At 46.7% G+C, this 23,362-nt stretch overlaps 2 protein-coding genes across 2 annotated transcripts; one reads left to right on the top strand and one right to left on the bottom strand.

Annotated features, from left to right (window-relative positions):
• Positions 1-1,651: 1,651 nt before the first annotated feature.
• Positions 1,652-10,696, bottom strand: LOC129328739 (zinc finger protein 396-like). Its single transcript, XM_054978005.1, has 4 exons — positions 10,619-10,696; positions 8,193-9,131; positions 5,791-5,920; positions 1,652-2,865 (listed from the first exon to the last, which is right to left on the bottom strand). Exons 2-4 carry the CDS (start codon positions 8,967-8,969, stop codon positions 2,390-2,392), a joined length of 1,383 nt encoding a protein of 460 aa, XP_054833980.1. The 5' UTR covers positions 8,970-9,131; positions 10,619-10,696; the 3' UTR covers positions 1,652-2,389.
• A 4,064-nt stretch (positions 10,697-14,760) lies between these two features.
• On the top strand, positions 14,761-23,107 carry LOC129328735 (zinc finger protein OZF-like). The gene is made up of 5 exons (XM_054978001.1): positions 14,761-14,842; positions 15,817-16,863; positions 18,118-18,177; positions 19,512-19,614; positions 20,898-23,107. Exon 5 carries the CDS (start codon positions 20,984-20,986, stop codon positions 22,475-22,477), a length of 1,494 nt encoding a protein of 497 aa, XP_054833976.1. The 5' UTR covers positions 14,761-14,842; positions 15,817-16,863; positions 18,118-18,177; positions 19,512-19,614; positions 20,898-20,983; the 3' UTR covers positions 22,478-23,107.
• The last annotated feature ends 255 nt before the right edge of the window (positions 23,108-23,362 follow it).

The raw sequence follows: 23,362 nt of genomic DNA, 5'->3' as shown, positions 1-23,362 counted from the left end.
CTAGGGTCATCTAGTCCAACCTCTGCATGGAATTCACAACTACCTCTCCCCCCCACACACACCCAGTAACCCCTGCTCCATGCCCAGAAGATGGCAAAACACTGCCAGGATCTCTGGCCAAACTGGCCTGGGGAAAACTACCTGACCCCAAGGTAATGATTGGCCTTACCCTGGGCATGTAAGAAGGGCCACGAGAACTAACCACTGATGTAACCCTTCCTGCCCTTCCCCTCATGATCTACCCAGGTTCATAGAATCGGCATTGCTGTCAGATGGCCATCTAGCCTCTGCTTAAAAACCTCCAAAGCCCACCACCTCCCAAGGAAGCCTGTTCCACTGAGGGACTGCTCTGTCAGGGAGTTCTTCCTAATGTTTAGCCAAAAACTTACTGGAAACCCACTGAGCATATGCAAAGTGCCTACCCCTCCAGCTCCTTTCATAATTATTAATTTCTGCTCTGAGCATATGCAGTGTTCCAAACACTAGTCATATGCATTGTAGTAGTAAAAAAGGTAAAGGTAGTCCCCTGTGCAAGCACCGAGTCATTACTGACCCATGGGGGATGTCACATCATGTTTTCTTGGCAGACTTTTCATGGGGTGGTTTGCCATTGCCTTCCCCAGTCATCTACACTTTACTCCCAGGAAACTGGGTACTCGTTTTACTGATCTCAGAAGGCTGAGTCAACCTCGAGTTGGCTACCTGAACCTGGCTTCTGCCAGGATTGAACTCAGGTTGTGAGCAGAGCTTGGGCTGCAGTACTGCAGCTTATTACTCTGCCACGGGGCTCCTGTAGTAGTAGTAGTAGTAGTAGTAGTAGTAGTAGTAGTAGTAGTAGTAGTAGTAGTAGTAGTAGTAGTAGTAGTAACAACAATAACAATAACAATGGCTATGTTCCTGTGCTATTTAATTTAGGCTTAAATCCCATGAACTCAGCGGGGCTTTCTTTGCAGCATACATGGACAGCATTGGCTTTTCAATTATTTTTAATTGAAGCCAGTTGCAAAGATGCATAATTGTGGGGTTTCTTTCCCCTATATAATGGCAGAAGCTTCACCAAAGCCTGCAACTTCTGCCAGAAAATGGAGATGTCCTCAACAAGGCAGGCAGGCTATAAATGAAATAATTAAATAAATAATTAAATAGATGTTGGGACCAGCTGAACAGGGTGGATGAGCATAAGGTTAACAAACCTCTATCACATCCTTTCTTATTCATGCTTTTTTGAACAACTGCTGTTGTCAACATTATGAAGAATACAGTGGCATTAAGCTATAAAGGGCCAGCCCTGATCAGTACCTGGATGGGAGACCGCCAAGGAAGATTGGGGTTCCTCTGTAGAGGATGGCAATGGCAAACCACCTCCGGTCCTCACTTACCTTTAAGGTCTCGCTATAAGTTGGTTGCAGTTTGTGCTGAGCACCTCCTGGACAGCACCTGTGACTTCATCAGTGGCATCACTAATGACAAATGGCTGGTAAAGTCATCTTTAGCGGCTGAGCACTCTGTTCTAACAGCATACACAATCTCCCTTCAAACTAAGGTTGTCTTTCCTCTCCCTTTTGACTAACAATATTGAGTATTATAAACTCCCTCCCCTTGCCCCTGTAAAGGATAACAAAAGCCGCACAACAGGATCACAGTTGCAACTCTAATTTAATTCAAGGACTCTTAAGGCTGAAAAGCATGTCTTTGTAAATTTAAAAGGAAAACCCCTCAGAAATGGCAGAGATCTGAGCATCCTCCAGAAGACATGGGATGTTGACGGCAGCCAGTTTAAAGGGGAGGGAAAGGGGGATTTCCCCCCAAGAGCTTAAGGAATCCCAAAGAGGGAGGTTTTGAGGGCTGGGCATTCCAGTCTCATAAAGACTGGGAATTTAAATTCAATACCGCACTCTGTTTCTGGCACCCTAACAATCTGTCTGATAGATTGCCCAGACATCCTTGTGTACAGCTCTGTGTGCATTGCACATCCCTACAGATTGGGGTTCTCTGTAAGTATATCTTTCTAGAGGGAATGGGGAACAGACACATCTCTCTAAAGCTTTGCACTTTCCATGCCAACAGCTGGTCCCTCTTTCCTACCCCACCTCCCAAATCCCAGACCTCAAAACAAAACTTCCACTACCGCCGCCCTTTTCTCTTTTGTCCCACGTTGGCTCTTTGCTTATATTTTAATGAGGCTCAGTTTTATTCTCATTGCTGTCTTGGCTAGCATGGAAAGTAGTTCAGATCACTTGAAAGTTGAATCTGATGTTCCAAAATGTTTGCAGTTCCTCCTGGTTTTGAATCAACCAGAAATCCGAACACTACATTGGTTGCTCCTACCACCACATTTGACGAAGAAGTTTAATAGAGCTGCCGCTGACTTCTCTCTCACCATCTGTAGCTATTGTATGGGCCTACTGTATGGGGCTGTTGTATGGCCTGCTCCTCTTGCGTGGCTTCCCTTGTGGTCTATGTGGGTTCTCTGATGAGTCCTCAGAGCTGAGAACATGAAGAAAGCTTTCCCACACTCCGAGCAACTATAAGGCTTACGGTTTGCTTCGGTGTGCTCGCATTTCACAAGGGTTGATGTCTGCTGGAAGCCTCTCCCACCGTCCTTTTTCAGGTTCTGGCAAGGGTGAATTTTGTACTGTATGATGGTTTTAAAGAGGGGTTCAGGTTGAGAAGGAAATAACTTCCATGTTCCTGCTCCTGGGCAATTTCCCTTCTGCTCTGGCCTATGGGGACACCTGGATTCCCCTCTATGACTCTGGAACGACAATTCTTTTTCTCTTCCCTGAGTTATGTTACTGGCAGCCGCGTGGTTGAAGCCTTCCAGAGCGTATTTCTCTTCCTCGTTCATACTCAGGAGCCATTTGCCTGATAAGAGACAAAAATAATCGTGGGTTAACTGCCAGTGGGTGATAAAGCCAGAGCTAGCATCGGGATCAGCATCCTTGGGTTCACTAAGATGGCTGTCTCCCACCAGCAGCCATCTTAGCCTGCCACCACTTAGGATTTTTAAAAAAAAAATTGGCATAGTGTATGCTGCTACATGAATTCTGGGGGGACATGGAAGTGACATATAGTAGCTTTAGGTTTTCCTCCAGGGGCAGGCTGGAGAGCTACCCTTCATCAATTTGGGTTTTCCCCAGAAGTGATGGAATGGCTCACATGTCCCTGCCTCCTCCCATGTCCCTGCCCCCAAACCTCCCACCACTTGTGTGGAGGCCGAGGCCCCAGGAAGGCTCACCGCCAGCCCTGGACCTGTTGTGGCTATCCCTTGCCAGCATCAACTGCACACTGTCTCAGTGAAAGAGTGTGCCGAGGCCAGGATGATAAAGAGGAGTCCCCAGTGGCTATTAGCTTGCTGGCTCTTTGGGTAGCGAGGAGATGGCAGCAAAGGGGGATCTCCTGAACACCCCTGCAAAATCTGGAGCTGGGCCTTGGCAAGGCTGCATTGTAAGCGCACTTTTACACCCTGGTTAGCTGAGCAGTTTCCACTCCAGGGTCAAGCTCTAGCTCAGCCAGTGAGCACTGCAGATCCAAAGTCAGAAGGCCTCTGGGAGGTCATCCACGTCCACCCCCTGCTCAATGCAGGAAACCCCCAGCGAGAGCATTCCCAACAGCAGGATATCCTCTCTCTGCTGGAAGACCCCTGCCATGGCAGAGCTCACCTTCCCTTCTAGGTAATAGGCTCCAAAACAACTTGGAAGTTTCTCCAAAGGAATACGTGAATGGATGAAACAGCCTTATACTGAATCAAACCCCTGATTCATTGAGATCAGTATTGTCTATTCAGACAGTGGCTTTCTAGAGTCTCAAGTTGAGGTCATACACATCCCCTGATCCTTCTAAATTGAAGAGCAATCTCTATGACAGAGCCATGGCCTCTCTCTACATGAACCAGCATTTTACTAAGGCAGACCCTTATACCCTTGGTCCACCTCATCCTTTCAACTGGAGATGCCGAGAATGGGACTTGGGACCTTCTACATGCCAATCAGAAGCTCTACCACTGAGCCACAGCCCCTCCCCAATATTCAACTGTACTATTCCATCTAGCCTTGCCTTCGGGAGCAGCAGAAACAACTCTTTGCCTTTATCCATGGGACAGCCCTTCAGGAGTTTGAAGAATGTGATCCTGACTTCCCCTCAGTCTAAAGGGCCAATTCTTTCAACTTTACCTCATAGGGCTTCCTTTCCAGACCTCAGGCCATCTTCACTGCCTTCCTCTGAATCTGTCCACACCCTTCTTGAAGTGCAATACTCAGAATTAGATCCAGCTCTCCAAATGAGACCAGACATAGTACTGAGCTGAGTGGAACTTCACACGACTTTAGATACTATCTCTTCTCTCAATGCCCCCTAAAATTGCATTCGCCTTTTTTGCAGCAGCATCACACTGCTGACTCTTGGAGAAGTTCCCAGTTCAATTCCCAGAATCTCCCGCTAAAGGAGGTAAAAACTTTCTACGTACACACGTATGCACACACACACATTCTCAGCTATAGTCTTCTGAAGTGGCTTTCAAACAAAATGCCTAAAACCACTAGTGTGGTGTAATAGTTAGAGAATTTGATTAGGCGCCTGTTCAAATCCGTACTGTGCTGCAAAGTGATTGGGTAACCTTGAGCTAGCCACTCTCTCTCAATCCAACCTACCTCATAGGGTGGTTGTAAGGAGAAAATGGGGAGCAGAGAGCCGTACGCTCTGCCCTGAGCTTGGAAGAACAAAGGGAATGACAAAAATAAAAAGGTAGACAAGCCAAGTCCACAAAATTGTTATAATAGTACCGCACTTCACATGGGCAGAATCAACAGCTGCCCTCCCACTATCCTGGCCTTCTGTAAACCATGCAGAAGTGAATCGTTCAAGAGGGCTTTTTGCTCAGATGGGAAGGCTGAAGTGGTCTCAAGAGATCAATAGGTAAAGGGACAGGGAGGGAATTTACTACAATTGCTATACATAATAGTAAAGAGTCCAGTAGCACCTTTAAGACTAACCAACTTTACTGTAGCATAAGCTTTTGAGAATCACAGTTCTCTTCATCAGATGCATCTGATGAAGAGAACTGTGATTCTTGAAAGCTTATGCTACAGTAAAGTTGGTTAGTCTTAAAGGTGTTACTGGACTCTTTTCTATTTTGCTACTACAGACTAACACGGCTAACTCCTCTGGATCTATTGTTATACATATGATCCTACTGGGTAGTTTCTATGTTGTTTAATATATCAGTCATGGAATTTGCCTATGCTCTGTTTCAACATTGTTAAATCTTTACATCTTTATTTTTCTTTAAATTTTGCAAAATAGCATGCATATACCCCATTACATGTATATTGAGATGTCATGATATTGATTGTACAGACACGCACCATGTAATCTGTTTTAAGAAAGGCAAACTATAAATGGCATAAATAAATAAAAATAAAGCCACCTTGGGCCAGTCACTCTCTTTATCGGCTAACCTACCCTCTAGGGTTGCCAACCTCCCGGGGGGCTGGGAGATCTACTGGAATACAACTCATTTCCACATGACAGAGATCAGTCTAGAGAAAAAGACTGTTTGGGATGGAGGACTCTATGGCATTATACACTGCTGAGGTCCCTCCCCTCCCCCAAACCCACCTTCCTCAGGTGCCACTCTCAGATCTCTAGGAATTTCCCAGCCTGGAGTTGGCAACCTTTCCTTCCTCACAGGCTCATTGTAAGGAGGACTGAAGGAGAGGAAGAACCACATAAGCAACCCTGATCTCCTGAAAGCGCAGTCTAAAAGGTGATAGACACAAAGTACATCCTTACCCAGGATATTTCCACCTTCAGCATCACTCTCCTGTTCTGCTGCCTTATAAACTGGCATCTGCAAGTGGTCCAAGGAAGCTGGCATGGCTTTAGAGGTATTCAAGGCTGCCCCTTCCCTTGGCTCCAGACCCTGAAACCGAAATGAAGATCCCATTCAGGTCAGGGCTGTAAGGGAATATTAGCAAAATGCATCTTGTGACCTCCACCCCCCTTCCCATATTCCATCACAGAGGCAGAAACTGGGGGCGGGGTTTCTCCACCTCAACCCCCAGTTTAAGAATGAACTGGCCTGAGGGTCTGTTTTCCTCTTTCAAGATGGGCAAAGGTGGCCAGAAGAAGGAAAGAGTGGCCTGGTCTCCTTTTTTGTCTGTAACAGCACCTTGGAATTCAGGGATCAGCAGGTGATGCCTGGTGTAGAAATTGGTGATCTTTAGGTGATCTCACTTGAACCCAGGACCTGAGACGCGTTGGTTATGTCAAGTGCTGGCCACCAGCAGGAATATTTGTTGGATGAGGACAATGTTGCAAATGTTGAATACCCGGAAGTGATGTCATGACGCTCTAGCAACTCCTCAATCTCCATAGAGATCTGGGGAATTCAAAATATTGTGATGCCAGTTTTGAGTACAACTGGAATTGATGTCATGACATCACATGGCTTTGCTTCCTGCTCCCTAATTTTGCACCTGCTGGAGTACAGAGCTCCAATGGGGCTTGGAGGCAGGAAATTGCCCACTATCTCTGGGCAAATGGCATCCCTGCTATATTTGCTATCAGTCTGATCCAACAGGGCTCTATTATGTACATAATTACTTCATTTTAATGACAATTCCTCTGAGGAAGTGCCTCTGCAACATTTTGGGCACAGGTATTGTTTCCTCCCCCAGAACGTGCTCTGGAGAGATATCCACTTCACCACAAGGTCAGTCACAAAGCCATCTTATTCCTTTAAACTGAAAAAAACAGTGCTTAAAATAAACCCTGAAAAACACTAAGCAGGGAGGAGGAGGAGACGAAGAGGCCAACAATTCTACTTCTCCTTTATATATCTAATAGCCATGCATTTTTAAAAAGTGCACAATATGACCTACAAAGGGCTACAATGGAGTTTTTCACAAACCCAGGGAAACTCCAAAGTTTGCAGAAGAACACAGAAAGTTTTTTCCTAAAAACTAAGGTTTTAAAAACCCACAATATAGAGATCTCTACATCTGAGCAAACACAGCAAAAAAGAATCGCCAAGTTCCTTGCCAAACAAGATCTCAGCAGTTTACTTCATGAGATCTTGGTGGCTAGTTGGGTTGCCAAGGCAACTCCTCACACCAACAAGACCCCCGCCTCACGTTCTGCTGTGGAACATTGGCTGTAGGTGGCAGTGCCTTCTGCCAAGCGTCAAGTGCTAGGTAGCTTGCCTGGGGCTTGGCAGAGGGCGCTAAAACCTAAACACGACACAAGGCGGAGGTCTCACTGACAAGAGGGGTAACCTTGGCAACTAAGAAAGCTGTGGTATGAGTGTAGGGGGATGAGCAGGGGATAGAGAATGGGGAGCACTGAGGGCCACACCCCTGAACTTATCTGGATTGGTGAAGGCTCCCAGGCAAGCGCTGCATGCCCCGCCAGTGGCTGGAACAACTGACCAGTCCATGGCAGAAGCCCTGCTGGACAGCAGGCAAGAAAGGGCCACAGCACAGGGAGACTTGGCTGGGACACTCCCCATGCCAGCTGCTTCCTCCACGCAGCATAGAGAGGCAGGGTTTTCCTGCCAAGCTTCACCCGCCAGCACTCCCATGGATGAGGCCAGCAGTGTCTCCTTCCTTAGGCTGGCTTAAGCTGAAAAAAGAGGCCCTCTGAGGGAGCAGGGGAGGGAGGGGTTCAGGAAGAAAAGGCCTGGGCCAAGAACCCAACCAGCAGGCTCCAAACAGGTCCAGGGCTGCCCTGCCCACAGGAAAGCCTTTAAAAAACAGGACACAGGGTAGCCAAGGAGGACAGGCCAGACTCTACCTTGCAGTCAGGGGGGAGGGGAGGGGGACTAGCGTGAGATAGAACCCCCGCCTCCTCCAAAGACTGAGGCTTTGCCTGTGGACCACCACTAAAGGATGCTGGAGGGCTCAGCAACCCCGGTGTCCATCCCTCAGGCGTCACAGTCTGACAGGGAGAAATAAAGAAGCAGTGGTCACGGGAGAATGGGAACAGGCTGAGGGGAGGCCGTGTCCCCTCCTGTGTGAGTCCTCACAGGTGCCCCTCTTGTTACTTACAATTTTAAGAGGATATTCTTCTCTGCTTTTATTTGGGCAATCTCAGACCCTTCTAAGGGCCTACCCATCAATTTATTCAACCATTTTGTCCTGCCCATCAGTCAAAGCAGCTCTTAGCACCTCCAACAAGCACAGTATTGCTCTCACTTGCTCTTCTGGCCCTTCAGATGCTTGCTTTTTCAGCAGGAACTCCTCCGCCAGGGCAGCTGCCTGGAAGCAGGTCTCTGGGCCACGTTTCTTAACCCAGTTCAACATCTCTGGGGGCAGGACCGCCAGGAACTGCTCCAGGATTATGAGCTCCAAGATCTGCTCCTTGGTGTGTCTCTCGGGCTGCAGCCACCGACAGCAAAATTCCCGGAGTTGGCTGCAAACTTCATGGGGCCCCTCAGCCTCCAGGTAGAGGAACTGCCTGAAGCGCTGGCGTTGTAATTCTGGGCTGAGGGCCTCCCGGCTCTCCGTTTCTTCCTTCACTTGCCCATAGCCTCCACATTCAAGCCTGTTACAAGCTTCATGAGGAGGGGGTAAGACCTGGGCCACCTGTTCTCCTGCGTTTTGGCGGCTGGTGACAGGCTGTCCTTGAAGCGAAGACGGAACAGTCTGAGCCTTACCCGAAAAGACACTTTCATCCAGCAGTTGTGGATTCTTCCAGCTTGACGGAGAGGTCTCCACTGTCTTCAGGAACTCCAGCCACTGGACTTCCCATCTCTGAAGCTGCCCCTCACTGGGCTCCTGTTTCATCTTGTCTGCTTGTCTCCTTTGCAGGAATTCCCTGATATTTCCACTCTGGAGGATATGAGGGGCTTTTCTTGAGTCGTCAGTCCACTGGTAGCCTGCTGGGCTCTCTTCCTCCATTTTAATATCTGTCTGCACCCCTTGCTCTAGCTGAACAGGAGACTGGAGACCCCCTTCCCCTGTTGTGGTCATTTTGCCTCAGGCCAAGATTAGACTTAGCAGACTTGGATTCCCAAATTTCTTTTCTGATCTTCAGACAATGAAACGGAAGCAGGCTGAGTGTTCCTTCTTTTTATCTCTCAGTAGATCATTGCCAGAACGGATTGTATTCTGGAAGAGCAAGAAGGCCCCTCCCTGGGGATGAGAGACAGATGATTATTACAGTCTGCAGTCACCATCGCCATTGAAAGGGTCTGAGACCCTGAAGAGTCTGCATTCACAATACCGATAGGGAGTGTGCATTTGGATATACCGGAGTTGAAATTAATTTCAAAGTTAGCCATTTGGGGGCAGCACAGGGATACCTGAAATGAACTGGAAGTCCTGAAATTCTGGGAGTAATGAAAATTTGTCTCCTGGAATTTCAGGAGTATTTTGGGGGTTTAGGGAGGTGCAGGAGTGGAGAGGGAGGGGAAGGAAGCTGAACCCACCACAAGCTGTTAGAAAGGGTGGGGGGATCAGCCTGTCTTGTTTTTGCATATATCCACGCCTCCCCCCCCTTTCATTTTTCTGGGCCTCTCTAGGACTGAGAGTTCTATCAGCATAACCCTTGACAAACAAACTGGAATGTCTGATTTTGAGTGTTTTGAAGGGCATTGAGAGTTCTCGTCTTTTTAACCCCCTTGCCCTGCACTGCAGGGCTCCTTTGGCTTTGTTACCTGCAAGGAAAGAAGACATGCGGTATAGTGGTTAGAATGTCAGACTAAAATTCAGGATCTTGGGTTGCCAACACCGTGGGGGGAAAAAAATCTCCTGTCCCATGTGTGGAAAAGGGCAGCTGAAGCTTTTCATGGCATAGAGGAAAGTCACATTACCTGGGAAATAACATCCTATTAAGCACCTATTAATGGGACAGAACATTTTTTCTCCAGGCAGTTGGCAACCCTATCTAGGGTTGCCAACCTCCAAGTGGAGCCTGGAAAGTTCCCAAATTACAACTGATCGCCATGGTACAGAGATCAGTTCCCCTGAAGAAAATGGCTCCTTTAGAGTGTGAATCCTATGGCATTGTTGAGGTCCCTCCCCTCCACAAATGCCATACTCCCTAGGCTCCACCCCCAAAATCTTCAGGAATTTCTCAAGCCAGACCTTCACCGATGCATTGAAGGCAGCCGCTGGTCATGGAGGTTATATGATGTTGCTGATAGCCATGAATAGACCCATCCTCTATGAATCTGACAGGCAGAAAGCCAACAGGTGACGCTTCCCCCTATCTTCAGCCCCATGCTGCAGAACATACATGCTGCTGTATATCCCCTTGTCATGTGGCTGTTTGTTTAATTATTAGGTTTTAATCTGCCCCATTCTCTAAGGAACTCAGGGCAGCATGCATGGTCCCTTCCTCCCATTTCATCCTTACAACAACCCTGTGAGGTGGGTTAGGTTGAAAGTGAACGGCCCCAATAAGCTTTGTGGTAGAGCACGGATATGAAGCCAAGTCTCCTGAAGGCCTGTTTGCTGGCCCTGTAGAGCAACTGTGGGGCTGGCTGTGTGAAACAGGATGCTGGACTAGAACAGACCGCTGGGCTGATGGGATTCTGCAGGTCTCTCCTTTGGGTCTTGCATTGCAGCCCCCACCCCACATTCCCCCTTCTCCCCGTCCAAAGCCCCTTTCAGCTCACCAGTTTTCCTCCCAGCCATTCAAGCCTGAGAAACAAAGAAGCGGCTCCCACAAATGGGGAGGACAGGAAATGGCTTTCCCACATCTCCCCATCCCATTTGCCTCTCTAGGACTGTAGTTCTCTTTCTCTTTAACCCTTAGGGAGCATTTCCTTAGTTCAAGGGGCCCAGGAGAGAAAAGGCAAACGGAGCATCCAAGGAAAGGGCAGGTAAATGTCAGCCAACATCAAGCCAATATGATCCTCCGCAGCAAAGGGTCTGGCTCCATTATGCCTCAGTGGTGAACTGTGGAAAGAGCTTTGCTCAGAATACAGAGCTTACTGTCCATTGACGTATCCATACAGGTGAGAAAACAGCTTAAATGTGAGGACTGTGGAAACAGCTTTGCACTGAGTACAAACCTTACTGTCCATTAACGTATCCACACAGCTGAGAAACCATTTAAATGTGTGGACTTCCAGGGACACTTATGCCTTTTAACAAGGAGTCTCAGGAGGGAGAGAGCAACCCAGGAAAGTACTGCGGGTCAGTGGCCCTGTTGCCTCCCCAGGTGCCAGATCCTGCAGGAGCTGCCCAAGAGGGGAAGAGAGCAACCTCCCTTATAGGGCATCCAGCTGCCCACTCTTCCCCTTACCTTTGGGAGGAGAAGTGCTCATTTGGTAGAACAGTTACTTCATGGCAGAGGAGGGGGACAGCGCTTGGATCCAGAAGTATCCATCTGCTGATCAGAGTGGTGGTCCAGAGCAGACGAGAGAGCAGGGGACTTTAGCCCAGCCCAGACACAGCCACCGGGATACATTGTCTCAGCCCCCTCCAAAGGCAAGAAGGATCCAACATCCCTGCCTGATACCATATAATGTGGCCTTGACAAAAGGCCTTAAAGGTCTCTCCTTTTCAAGAGACCCCATACTCCATGCAGCTTTCCAAACGAAGTGTTGCCAATTTTTGCATCGCTGGCTTTGTTCACATTCATCTACTGTTCATTGTTCACACACACACCGTTTCCAATTCTATCACTGTTGCACTCACCTTCATTTTGACGCACTGACTGAATTGGTCTATGGGGAGCAATGCTTAAAGCAGTTTCCTTTTGTTTTGATTGTTAATTGAAGCCTCCAGCCAGGTGACCCCCTATTGGCGTGTGTGTTATGTGCTGTCAAGTCACCTCTGACCTATGGCGACTCTATGAATGAAAGACCTCCAGAACATCGTATCCTTAACAGACCTGGGCCGATTCCAGACGACTAACCTTAAGTCGCCTCATGCCGCCCTCTTCCGGATCGCGACGGGGAAAATGCGAAATATCGCGTTTCCTCGCGCGAGTTTTGCGCGTCGTCGCGCAAAACTCACGCGAGGAAACGCGATATTTCGCATTTTCCCCGTCGCGATCCGGAAGAGGGCGGCATGAGGCGACTTAAGGTTAGTCGTCTGGAATCGGCCCTGCTCAGATCTTGCAAACTGGAGGACATGGCTTCTTTTATTGAATCAAGCCATCTCGTTTTAGGTCTTCCTCTTTTCCTACTGCCTTCTACTTTTCTTAGCATTATTGACTTTTCCAAAGAATCTTGTCTTCTCATAATGTGACCAAAGTATGATAGCTTCAGTTTTGTCATTTTAACTTCTAGGGCAAATTCAGGTTTGATTTGATCTAGTACCCACTTATTTGTCTTTTTGGTTGTCCATGGTATCCGCAGAACTCTCCTCCAGCACCACATTTCAAATGAGTCAGTTTTCTTCCTGTCAGCCTTCTTCATTATCCAACTTTCACATCTATACAGCGTAATGTGGAATACCATTGTTTGGATTATCTTGATCTTGGTTCCCAGGGAGACATCTTTATCTTTATCTTATCTAGCTCCCTTACAGCTGCTCTTCCAAGTCTCAATTGCCGTCTGATTTCCTTGTTGCAATCTTCCTGTTGGTTGATGATTGAGCCAAGGAATAGAAAATCTTTGACAATTTCAATTTCCTCATTGTCAACTTTAAAATTGTGTAACTTCTCAGTAATTACTTTTGTCGTCTTGATGTTCAGATACAATCCTGTTTTGGCACTTTCTCCTTTAACCTTCATCAGTAGTTGTTTCAAATCTTCACTATTTTCTGCCAGTAACATGGTATCATCTGCATATCTCAAACTGTTAATTTTCCTTCCACCAATTATTACTCCAGCTTCTTCTAGATCTAATCCAGCTTTCCTTATGATATGCTCTGCACAGAGGTTGAACAGGTAGGGAGATAATATGCATCCTTGTCTGACAACTTTGCCAATTGGAAACCATTCTATTTCCTCATATTCTGTCCTAAGAGTAGTCTCTTGTCCAGAGTACAGGTTGTGCATCAAAACAATCAGATGTTGTGGCACCCCCATTTCTTTTAACACTATCCATAGCTCTTCATGATCCACACAATCAAAAGCTTTGCTGCACTCTATAAAACACATGCTGATTTTCTTCTGAAATTCCCTGGTGCATTCCATATATAGTAAGAGTCTTTGCTGTAGAATCTTGAACATCACTTTGCTTGCATGGGAAATTCACACAATAGTCAGATTGTTGCTACACTCTTTGGCATCCCCTTTTTTGGGAATTGGAATGTAGACTGAACATTTCCAGTCTGTGGGCCATTGTTTTGTTTCCCACATTTGTTGTCAGATTCTTGTTAAAATTTTGATGGACTCTGTTTCTGTAGCTTGAAATAGCTCTATTTGTATTTCATCTACTCCAGGTGCTTTAGTTCTCCCAATTGCTTTGAGTGCAACTTGTACTTCACTTTACTTCTAAGATTTCTGGTTCTTCATCAAAGGACTCTTCTTCAAAAATATCTGTCATCCTTCTATCTCTTCTGTATAGTTCTTCAGTGTATTGTTTCCATCTTTCCTTCATTTTGTCCTGATTAGATACTGTATTTCCATGTTGATCTTTCAGCATCCCAAGCCATGGCTTGAATTTCCCTTGTGGAACAGATCTCTTGTTGTTCTCTTCTATTGGCTTAAGGCTATATTTTAAGTTCAGATAATTATGAGGAGCGGGAGCTGAAAACATGGTCTGGGCCCACTTAAAAACCTGAGCCACTGCAGAAAACCCTGCTGCTTGCTGTTCCAATCCAATTCTCTGTTGTTCTCCCCTCAGAAAACCTGGCAAATGATCCTTTCCAGAACTCATACATAGCTCATCCCTGTCTTTTTATGGAACTTGGCAACCCCATATTTCAGACAGTTTTTGTGCAAAGTCTGAGCAAGTGGAAGAGTTGATGGCTAGTTTGGATAAATTGTAACCTCCATGTTTAGTTCAAGATTTTTCTGCAAACAAGGGTATACCTGATATTTGTAGGAACATATCTCCAGTCTTTAAGTGGCTCCTGGCTCCAGACAGGGATATTTACATGAGGATGTTATTTACCTCCATGCCATGAAAAGCTTCAATTGCCCATTTCCTATATTAAAAGGAAAAGACATTTTTCTCCAGAACTGTCGGTAACTCTAGCTTCAGGCCACTTTGTCTTCAATGCTTCTCACCATTTTTTATAGCATTAGCATTTCTTCACTGCCTGTTCCAGCCTGTTCTGTGGTGTTCCGGGAGCCCTTTGGCTAGGAAGGGGTTAAAAAAAATGCCACTTCAGTGTTTTCGTTTCTAAAATCTTGTTATGCATTGCCTGTAATGCTTCCCACTGTTTTCCGCGGTACTGCCATTTCTTTAGTGCCCGTTCTGGCCTGTTCCAGGAGCATTTTGGCAGGGAAAGGGTTAATAAAAGCATCATGTTTCCATTTCTAAAATCTTGTTCTGGAGCGTCTTTAACACATTCCACTGTTTTTTTGTGGTACCACTAGTTCTTTAATGCCCGTTCCGACATTTACCCCGTCCCTCCAGCAGGGCTCTTCTGACAGCCTCCGCTAAGCGAGAAAGCTGTATCTCTGAGTCCTCTGAGCACGTGCAAAGTGCATCGCACTCCTTACTGCACTCATATTTGAGCCTGTTGGGAATGGGCCAAGTGAAGAAGGGTGAGAAAGTCAAGAGGAATTGAGAAAGCCTCTTACTGCGACGCCAACTCCTGTTGGAATGGTCCAGATCGAAGGGTTAAACAAACCGAGAACAGTTTCCTAGAGAGGTCCTGACAAACTGGGGAAAGAGGATGTATGATAGTAAGGAAAGGACCATATCTGGGGGTGGAAGGGGGGTTGCATTCACGGAGGAGGTAGCTGCTGATTTGAAAGGGGCTGGAGTGCAGAGGTGAGCAGCTGGGGAACTGCTGTTGCAATAGAGGGAATAAAGGTCACGATTAAACTGCATTTTCTGTTGCATCGGGAGTGTGCAGGCTGTTTGCAAAGGAAGCAGCAGGGTGTGGGGGGAAGAGGGGCAGCCCCCTGCTTTACTTTACCTGTGTCAAAGCCCTGGCCTGGAGGTTGGCAACCGAATGAGAGAGGAGCTTTTCAAAACTGAGTGAGTTATGTAGGGATTTAAGAGTGCTCGGAAGCCTCTCCTTTGGTGTTTTCTGCCCAGAAATGGGATGGGAATTAAATTCTGCTGCCTGCTTCCTAATTGTGCCGGAAGGAGAGGAGGAGGAGGAGGAGGAAGAGCTTGGCTAATGGTCAAAGGTACAGCAAATAGCACGTGATCTGGGATGAGATTGGGACATCCAGGCCTGAATTTCCACAAACAGCGAGATAATCTGAATCCCAAAATAGTAGCAAGCTGCCTGTGTTTGTGTTCTTTAGCATAAAGCTCATCTTTCTATCCTCCACCCGCCAACACGCTCAGTCTGATAAATACAGATTGTTATTCCGCAGAAAAGCACTCTGCATATACCCAGAGGAGTTTTCTGCACAGTTACTTAAGGTCTTTGCACCGAAGCAAAGAATTTCTCTGTGGCTACTGAGGGTAATGTCAATAGCTAGATGGCCAGAAGGAGCCTCCATGTTCAGAGGCAGTTTACCCCTGAATATCAGATACTGGAAGGAAGGCAAGAATAGATTGTCAGTTGCTTTGCTTTTGGACTTGCTAAAAGTATCCGGCTGTCCATTATTGGAAAAAGGATGCTGATCTTGATACGTCTTTGCTGTGACTCAGCAGGGCTCTCCTTGTATTCTCTTCTATCGAAGAAGAATATCCTTTTTTAAAAAATGGGGCATCGATAACCTGTAAGAAACTATCCTGTATGCAACTTCCTGTTTTCACTTTTTCAGTTTTGTCTTTCCTTCCAACAGGGAGCAGCCATCTTTTGCTTGCCTCAAACTCCATGACCTCTGGCTGTTGCTATCCATTTGACATGAAAAACAAATCTGTGTGCTGCAAGGATCAAATATTGTTATTAGGGTCAAATGAGCCTTGAGGGAAGGAAGGCTCTTGAAGGGCCCTTCTTGAAGGGATATCGGCACAGAAGCTTTAAAAAAAAAAGAATTTCTCCCCAACAATTGTCAAGAAAAAATAACTTTGAGAGCAGATGGACTTCAGAGGAGGCGGTGGCCTGAGACAAAATGGCTGCCTAACAGGACTCCCACTCCAGTTGGGATCTCCATTTCCAAACTATGTTGCCAAGGACAAAAATGAAAGAAGAAGACCCAGAAGACCTGCAACCAGACTTGTTGGAAAAGTGCCCCCCTCATGTCAGCTGGAGGGAATTTCTAAACGGTGTGGTGCCACAACAAATCAAACAGGAACCAGAGGAGGGTTTGGTGGAGCACTGGGAAACACAGTGGCAAGAGTTTCTGAAGACTGTGGAGTCTCCACATGTGCAGTGGGGGGATCCACAAATGATGGAAGGACCAATACAGGACCCAGAGGGGCCTCTAGCCTCTTTGGAAGAGTCTGTCGATGCCAACCAGCACCCAAGAAGCCAGCGAGAACATCAAATCTGGCTAGGCCTTGAGGAGGAATCTCAACAGGCTGGTAGCCACCTGGAAACCAAGGTCATGGGAAACACCACAGAGCTAAAGGAAGAAATCCGAGACGAGACAGTGGCAAGCACAGAGGCCCAGCGCCGGCGCTTCAGGCAACTGCGCTACCAAGAAGGAGATGGGCCACGTGTGGTTTGTGGCCAGCTTTGGTATCTCTGCCACCAGTGGCTAAAGCCAGAGAGCCACACCAAGGGACAGATCCTGGAGCTGCTGATCCTGGAGCAGTTCCTGGCCATCCTGCCCCTGGAGATCCAGAGCTGGCTGAGGGAGCACAGAGCGGAGAGCTGCGCCCAGGCGGTGGCCCTGGCTGAGGCATTCCTGCTGAGGCAGGGAGAGGCTGGAAGAGGGGAACAGCAAGTGAGTGTGTTTCACCTCCGCTCCACAAGAAACACAAACTACTAATCCAGGGTGTGAGCTGAAGAGACACCCAAATTAGCCATTGGAATAAAAACCAATCCTCAGAGGTTTCCCCATGCATGGCACCAGTTGCAAAGAAAAAACATCTATACCTCAGTGTTTTGTTTTCAAAGAAAAGCAGCAAAGACGTCAGGGAGAAAGTGGGGTTTGGGGAATGGACGGGGTATAATGCCATAGAGTCCACCCTTCAAATGAGCCATTTTCTCCAGGAAAACTGATCTCTGTCATCTGGTGGTCAATTGTAATTCCAGGAGATCTCCAGGCCCAGTCTGGAGGTTGGCAATCCTATTTCTTATTCAGTAAAAGTAGGGGGAATTACATGACCCCACCGTCATTCCTGTCTACACAGTTGACCAAAAATTACAAGTAAGGGGGTATGAAAGAGCACAGGGTGATGGACCTCATTAAGGCTGAAAACCGAGCTTCACGGATTCCATCCCCCCCACTCGAACACGCTTTTCTGGGTCAGTTTAGCTCCCTTTTTGGATGAGGGTTCAGATCCTAGAGCCAGTGACAATGGAGTTTTTCCTCCTTCAGTGTAGAGAAGCATCCCTGTGGCCAGCGGACAAGGAAGGTGATGGTTCAGGTTGTAAGAATGAGTTCCTGCCTGTCTGCCTTGTGGGATCCTTTTCCCCACACTAACTAGGTGCTTCATTCGTCCCCATTTACCAGGGACAGTCCCTCTTTTCTGATATGTGTTGTTGCCTTATGTGGCCTTCACCCATCTGGGTGGGGCACTAATCGGTCTAGAAGAGCAGTATATAAGTGCAGTTATTATTATCTTGCTGAGTGATCTTAGGCCAGTCATGCGCATACAGCCTAACTTATCTCACAGGGTTGTTTTGAGGATAAACTGGAAGAGAGGAGAACAATGTAAGCCACTTTGGTTCCTACTGGGGAGAAAGGCAGGGTATAAATGAACTAAATATATAAATTTGGGCAGGGGAGATGGTGGAGGTGCCTTAAAGTTTTGATAGCGTGGGTTAGGGTCCTGCCCCAGAATTCCCACATGAGTCCACTTTCCTCCTGTGAGACCTGATGCTTCTGGGAAAGATGAGACACACTGGCTGCCCCCGGGGCTCAGGAGGGAGTGGATGATCTGTGGGGCTGACCAAAAAAGGAGACCCCCCCATAGATGGAACAATGGAAAATCAGCTGAATATATTTAGATATTTATCCCACCTTTCTCCGCAGAAGGGATCCAAACCAGATGACATCATTTTCCTCTGCTCCTCAAAACAACAACCCTGAGAGGTAGGTTAGGCTGAAAGAGAGTGTGACTGGCCCAGGTTCACCCAGTGAGCTTTCACGGTAAAATGGGGGACGGCATTCATACTTGGGTCTCTCAGAACCTAGTCCAGCACTCTAATCACTAAACCACACTGGCTAGCCAGAGGAACACTGCTCTCAGGCCAAGACAAGACACATCCGTTGCCAAAGCGTCTGGGAAGTCATAAGGGCGAGAGATGGGTGTCCTGGAAGGCAACTGTGAGCAGGCATTGAGAAGGGCTTTCTCTGTGGGAGGACCATCTCCCATACTATCAAGCCATCAGTTAAAATCTGCCTCTCAAGCTCTGCTCTGCTTTCTTCTTCCCTCCAGGTGAGGTGGGTGGCAACCAGAGACAGGGCTTTTTCTGTGTTGGCACTTCACCTTTGGAACGGGTCTCTCTTGACGCTCACCTGGCACCTGCTTTACGATCTTTTAGGCACCAGGACAAAACACATCTTTTCACCCAGGCTTTTAATTAGAGTTCTTTTAAAACAGCCTTTTAATGGTCTGCCTCTGTTTTATGGATAGTTTTTATGCTACTGATGTCCAGTTGTTTGTGTTTTAATCGCGTGTTTTTAAATTGCCTTGAGCAGAATTCTGAAGAGGAGGCATAAAAATATTCTAAGTAAATAAGAGTTGGCAGGCTCACGGCCCAGAGAGGGAGAGGGGAGAGTAAGCCCTTGCTTTCTGGTCAGAGGCTATTGTGGATGAATAAGCTTAGCTGAGCTCTTAAAGGAAGAGCTTAACCAAGGAGTTGGGAGGGAAGAAATTGCCAACAATGCACTGTGTCTGTAGCTTACCTTTTATAATTACTTGCAAATGGAAGACAGCACCAACACATTATTGGTCCACTCTCCTAAGAGTCTATCTGGATAACAAATATTACTGAATGTGTTGCAGCTTTTCTGTAACCGGGGATTACCAGGTCCACTAGGAGAGGCAACATTTTTGGAAACCGCGCCCCCTCCCCCCATCAGTTAACATATCTTCTGAATCCAGTCTTGGACAGCCCATTAAAAGTCACTGAATGCAACATAAAGCAGGTTGAGAAGAGCTTGCAGCACAACACCACAGCAGGGAGCTTTTCCAGGCAGGGATCCTTGGTGGGAGAACAGGCATTCTTGCCATCACGCTGTCCAAAAGGAGGGTCTGAATTCCCAGGAAATTGTGATGGAGGCTCAGCAGCTTGGATTCTGTTGTCAGGTGTTCATGCTACCACCTGGGATCTGGTTCACAGAAGTAATAACTTGCCCCATAGAGTTATGTCTGAATCAGGTTTCATTGAGCCCTGAATAAATTCCTTTTATTGCTGTTTCAGATCTTGCCTCTAGTCACGAAGGAGGCATCTGTGAATTCCCACAAAGAAGAATCAACTCCCTTGGACTCTGAAGAAACTAAGCCAGGGGACCAAAGCTTAATAGGTACGGTGTCTTGTTATGTGAGAGCTGTTACGGGAAGAAGTAGAGAAGCGCGGTGTCATGGTTAGAGTGTCTGTCCAGGACCAAGGAGACTTGGGAATCCCCATTTGAGCTCTTGCTGTTAACCTATCTCACCATCTATGTAAACTGGAGGAATGAAGAACTGGAAACATTATCCCAAGTGCCATGGAGGAAAGGGGGAGGGCTAGGATGTCAAAGACCCCAAGTTCAAGCCCCAGCAATTCCAGCCGGAGGAAAGACACTTCTTTGCCTGAGAGCCATTCCGAGTAGACGATCCTACCCATTGGCCAAGGTAGTTTGGGGGTTCTTCTAGCAGCTAAGTGTAAAAAGTATCTGGCATTGTGTGCAGAATGTTCCCCGTTCAATCCTAGATAGACCAAGGGTTTCATGGGGCATCTCAGGAGGTGCCACAGTTCTGTGAATGAACATGGCATACAAAAGGTTTAGACAACAGCATGACCAATTGAAGGACCTCAAGAAGAGTCTCCCCTTTGCATGCAGAAGGTCCCAAGTTCCATCCCTGGCCTCTCTAGTTGAAAGGACCAGGTAGTAGGTGTGACGTGAAAGATTTCTGCTGAGACCCCGAAGAGCCACTACCAGTCTGAGTAGACAATACTGACCTTGAGGAACCGATGGTCTGATTCAGAATGAGGTAGCGTCATGTGTGTGCGGGTTCAAGTAGCAGATGATGCGAAAGATCTCAAAGAGCTGCTGCCAGTCAGAGTTGGCAATGCGGAGCTGGAAGGACTGAGAGTCTGACTCTGGATAAAGGCAGTGCCATGTATTCATATGAGAGTGCTTGCTCAGCTGAGATGGCGAGCTTTTTAGGGAAAGGCCTGTCCTTTTTAATTTATGGATTACATGTATTCCATGTATAAGTTCTATATAAATATTAAGTTCTACATATATATTCATAATTGGCAGAGCCAACTTCACAAGAACTCAGGTGGATGCTCTGGTGCTTCCTGTGTTAACTTCGGAACAGCTCATTGGTTCTTTCAGCTCATTGGTTCAAAGGGCCCACATGTCTCACTACGATGGGTTTTGTAGCCATCTTGCCAGTCTGTCTCGGTTGTTTTGAACTGGTGTTGCTGGACAGGTTGAAGGTGGCAGGGTGCTGTAATTTTGTATTATGGGGCTGTTAGAAACCAGTTTCCTTATTGTCAACCCCACCCCAAACCTTCAGGTTGGTGCATACCAGTTGTAAATGTAATAAACGAAACGGAAATACTTCCCCATACTGAGGTTGTCTCTCTTTTCTGCAGAGAACGAGTCTTCCTTTGTTATAACAAGTGTTAGCTGGGTATCCCAAAATGAGGAAGAAAACCTTGCTCCGGGATTTATTGATCGAATGGAGCCCTCTGGGTCATTGGTGCAGCAACCAGACACGAGTAGCATCCAGTGTCCCAATCGGGAAAATGCTTTGGAGAGTCAGCCCAGGCCTGAGATGCAGCGAGGAAACCACAAAGGCAGAGCAGCAGGGAAATCCATTTGTTATAGGAGAGCAGATAAGGAGCTTACCAAAACTGCAGTGCAACAGAAGACTCCCACTGATGAGAAGCAAAAGACATGCCACATTTGCAAAAAAAGTTTCAGCTGGAGTACAGATCTTACTAAGCATGAGAGGACCCACACAGGAGAAAAACCTTACAAATGTCTGGACTGTGGGAAAAGCTTCAGCCAGAAATCAGACCTTAATATCCACCAGAGAATCCACACAGGAGAAAAACCCTTTAAATGTTCTCACTGTGGAAAGAGCTTTAGCAGGAGCACAAACCTGATTGTGCATGAGAGATCACATACTGGTGAGAAGCCATATAAATGCTCATACTGTGAGAAAACATTCTGCGCCGGATCACAGCTTATTACCCATCAGAGAATCCATACGGGAGATAAGCCCTATAAATGTTTTGAGTGCGGGAGAACCTTTAGCTGGAGCGCAACCTTCCGAAGGCACCAGAGAATCCACACGGGGGAGAAACCATATAAGTGCTTGGAATGTGGTAAAAACTTCAGTTTCAAGTCCGTTCTTATTGCTCACGAGAGGACTCACACAGGAGATAAGCCTCACAAATGCATGGACTGTGGAAAAAGCTTCAGCCAGAGGGCACACCTTAACAGTCATCAGAAAATCCACACAGGAGAGAGGCCATTTCAGTGCTCACAGTGTGGGAAAAGTTTTGGTCTGCGGTCAGTTCTGATCACTCATGAAAACACCCATGTTTTAGAGAAACCACACAAGTGCTCAGAATGTGGGAAAAGTTTCAGTAACAAATCCCAGTTGACAAACCATCAGAGACTGCATACAGGAGACAAACCCTATAAGTGTTTTGTCTGTGGGAAAACTTTCAACTTGAGCTCCCTCCTTACTGGACACTTGAGAACCCACACAGGAGAGAAGCCATACAAATGCTCACACTGTGAGAAAAGCTTCAGTGGCCGGTCCACCCTTGTTGCGCATGAGAGAACACACACAGGAGAGAAGCCGCACAAATGCTCAGATTGTGGGAAAAGCTTCAGCCAGAAAACAAATCTTAACAGCCACCGGAGAATCCACACTGGAGAGAAGCCTCATACATGTCCAGACTGTGGGAAGGGCTTTAGCCAGAAATCACACCTCCTTACTCATTGGCGAGACCATACAGGAGAGAAACCTTTTAAATGTGCCTGTTGCAATAAAAGCTTCAGTGCCAGATCGACCCTTGTGGCGCATGAGAGAACCCACACAGGGGAGAAGCCACATGAATGCAAAGACTGTGGGAAGAGCTTCAGCCGGAAAGCTCATCTTACTAGACATGAGAGAACACATGATGCAGAGAAACCCGTTTTAGGACTGAGTCAATAGAATGTATTTCTATGGCAACTCCCTGAACAAAGATTCCTTCCTCTGGAGCAAACGCTTCTTTTAAAGTGGTGCTGAGCTGTGACATGTTCATGCACCATCTATGAACAAAGGAACAATGATTTTCTTCTCTACAAGGTTATAATATTGTTTTAATTCATTGTATGACTTTTAATCAGGTGACAAGCTTGGAGGAAGGATGTGATACAAATGTGATAAATGGGTTTAAAAATATTGATTCTGTGACCAGGAAGAGGAAGGAATAGTTCACGTCCCGTTACATACAACCAATGCAAATGCACATTCGGAAAAAATAGACGACAAATTCAGTTACATTTATTATTTGGTTATTTTAAGGGTTATAAATCCTGCCTTTCCATTACAATGTAGAAGCACAGTAAAAGGGATGAAACATAATCTAAATGCCAGAAGCTGTGCCAGATTTATATATCAAAAGCCGAGACATCTGGGCATCTAGAGCGATTGAGGGAGGAGGTCTGCAACTAGGTCCTTGTCTCCAGTAACCAGGCACTACCTGGCCAAGGGCCTCAGCCAAAGATCTTAGTTGCCGGGTGCGTTCATATGGGAGTCAACAGTCCTTAACACACTCTTGTTCCAGACCATAATTAAATATTTCCAATCCAGTGCTATTCTTTGACAACTGTATTAACATTTGGAAAGCATTTAGCTGGCCCAGAGGGCCAAAATAATTTTGTGTCCATGTTGTTTTAAATCAGCAGTACTCACATTCACAATTACTATCAACCCAAAGATCCCTGTGCCTTGTAGAGGGCCATCCCTTAATTTTACCTCAATATGCACTTTAGAAGCATGGCCTATTCACAAGGTCTCATAGTTTCCCCAAGGGCACCAGCTCTGTGCATTAAG

This window comes from Eublepharis macularius, chromosome 4, assembly GCF_028583425.1.
Source record: "Eublepharis macularius isolate TG4126 chromosome 4, MPM_Emac_v1.0, whole genome shotgun sequence".
Lineage (NCBI taxonomy): Eukaryota > Metazoa > Chordata > Lepidosauria > Squamata > Eublepharidae > Eublepharis > Eublepharis macularius.
Note: the sequence above shows the minus strand (reverse complement) of the source record. Positions and strands in the feature narration are given on the sequence as shown.

Bases quoted from the DNA above. Each gene is read 5' to 3' on its own strand.
- LOC129328739 (XM_054978005.1), bottom strand. From the start codon at position 8,969: ATGACCACAACAGGGGAAGGGGGTCTCCAGTCTCCTGTTCAGCTAGAG. The intron at 5,921-8,192 runs GTGAGAGCAATA...TTTCGGTTTCAG, and splicing joins CTGAAGGGCCAGAAGAGCAA to GGTCTGGAGCCAAGGGAAGG. The intron at 2,866-5,790 runs GTAAGGATGTAC...GTCTCTTATCAG, and splicing joins TGAAGGTGGAAATATCCTGG to GCAAATGGCTCCTGAGTATG.
- LOC129328735 (XM_054978001.1), top strand. From the start codon at position 20,984: ATGGAGCCCTCTGGGTCATTGGTGCAGCAACCAGACACGAGTAGCATC.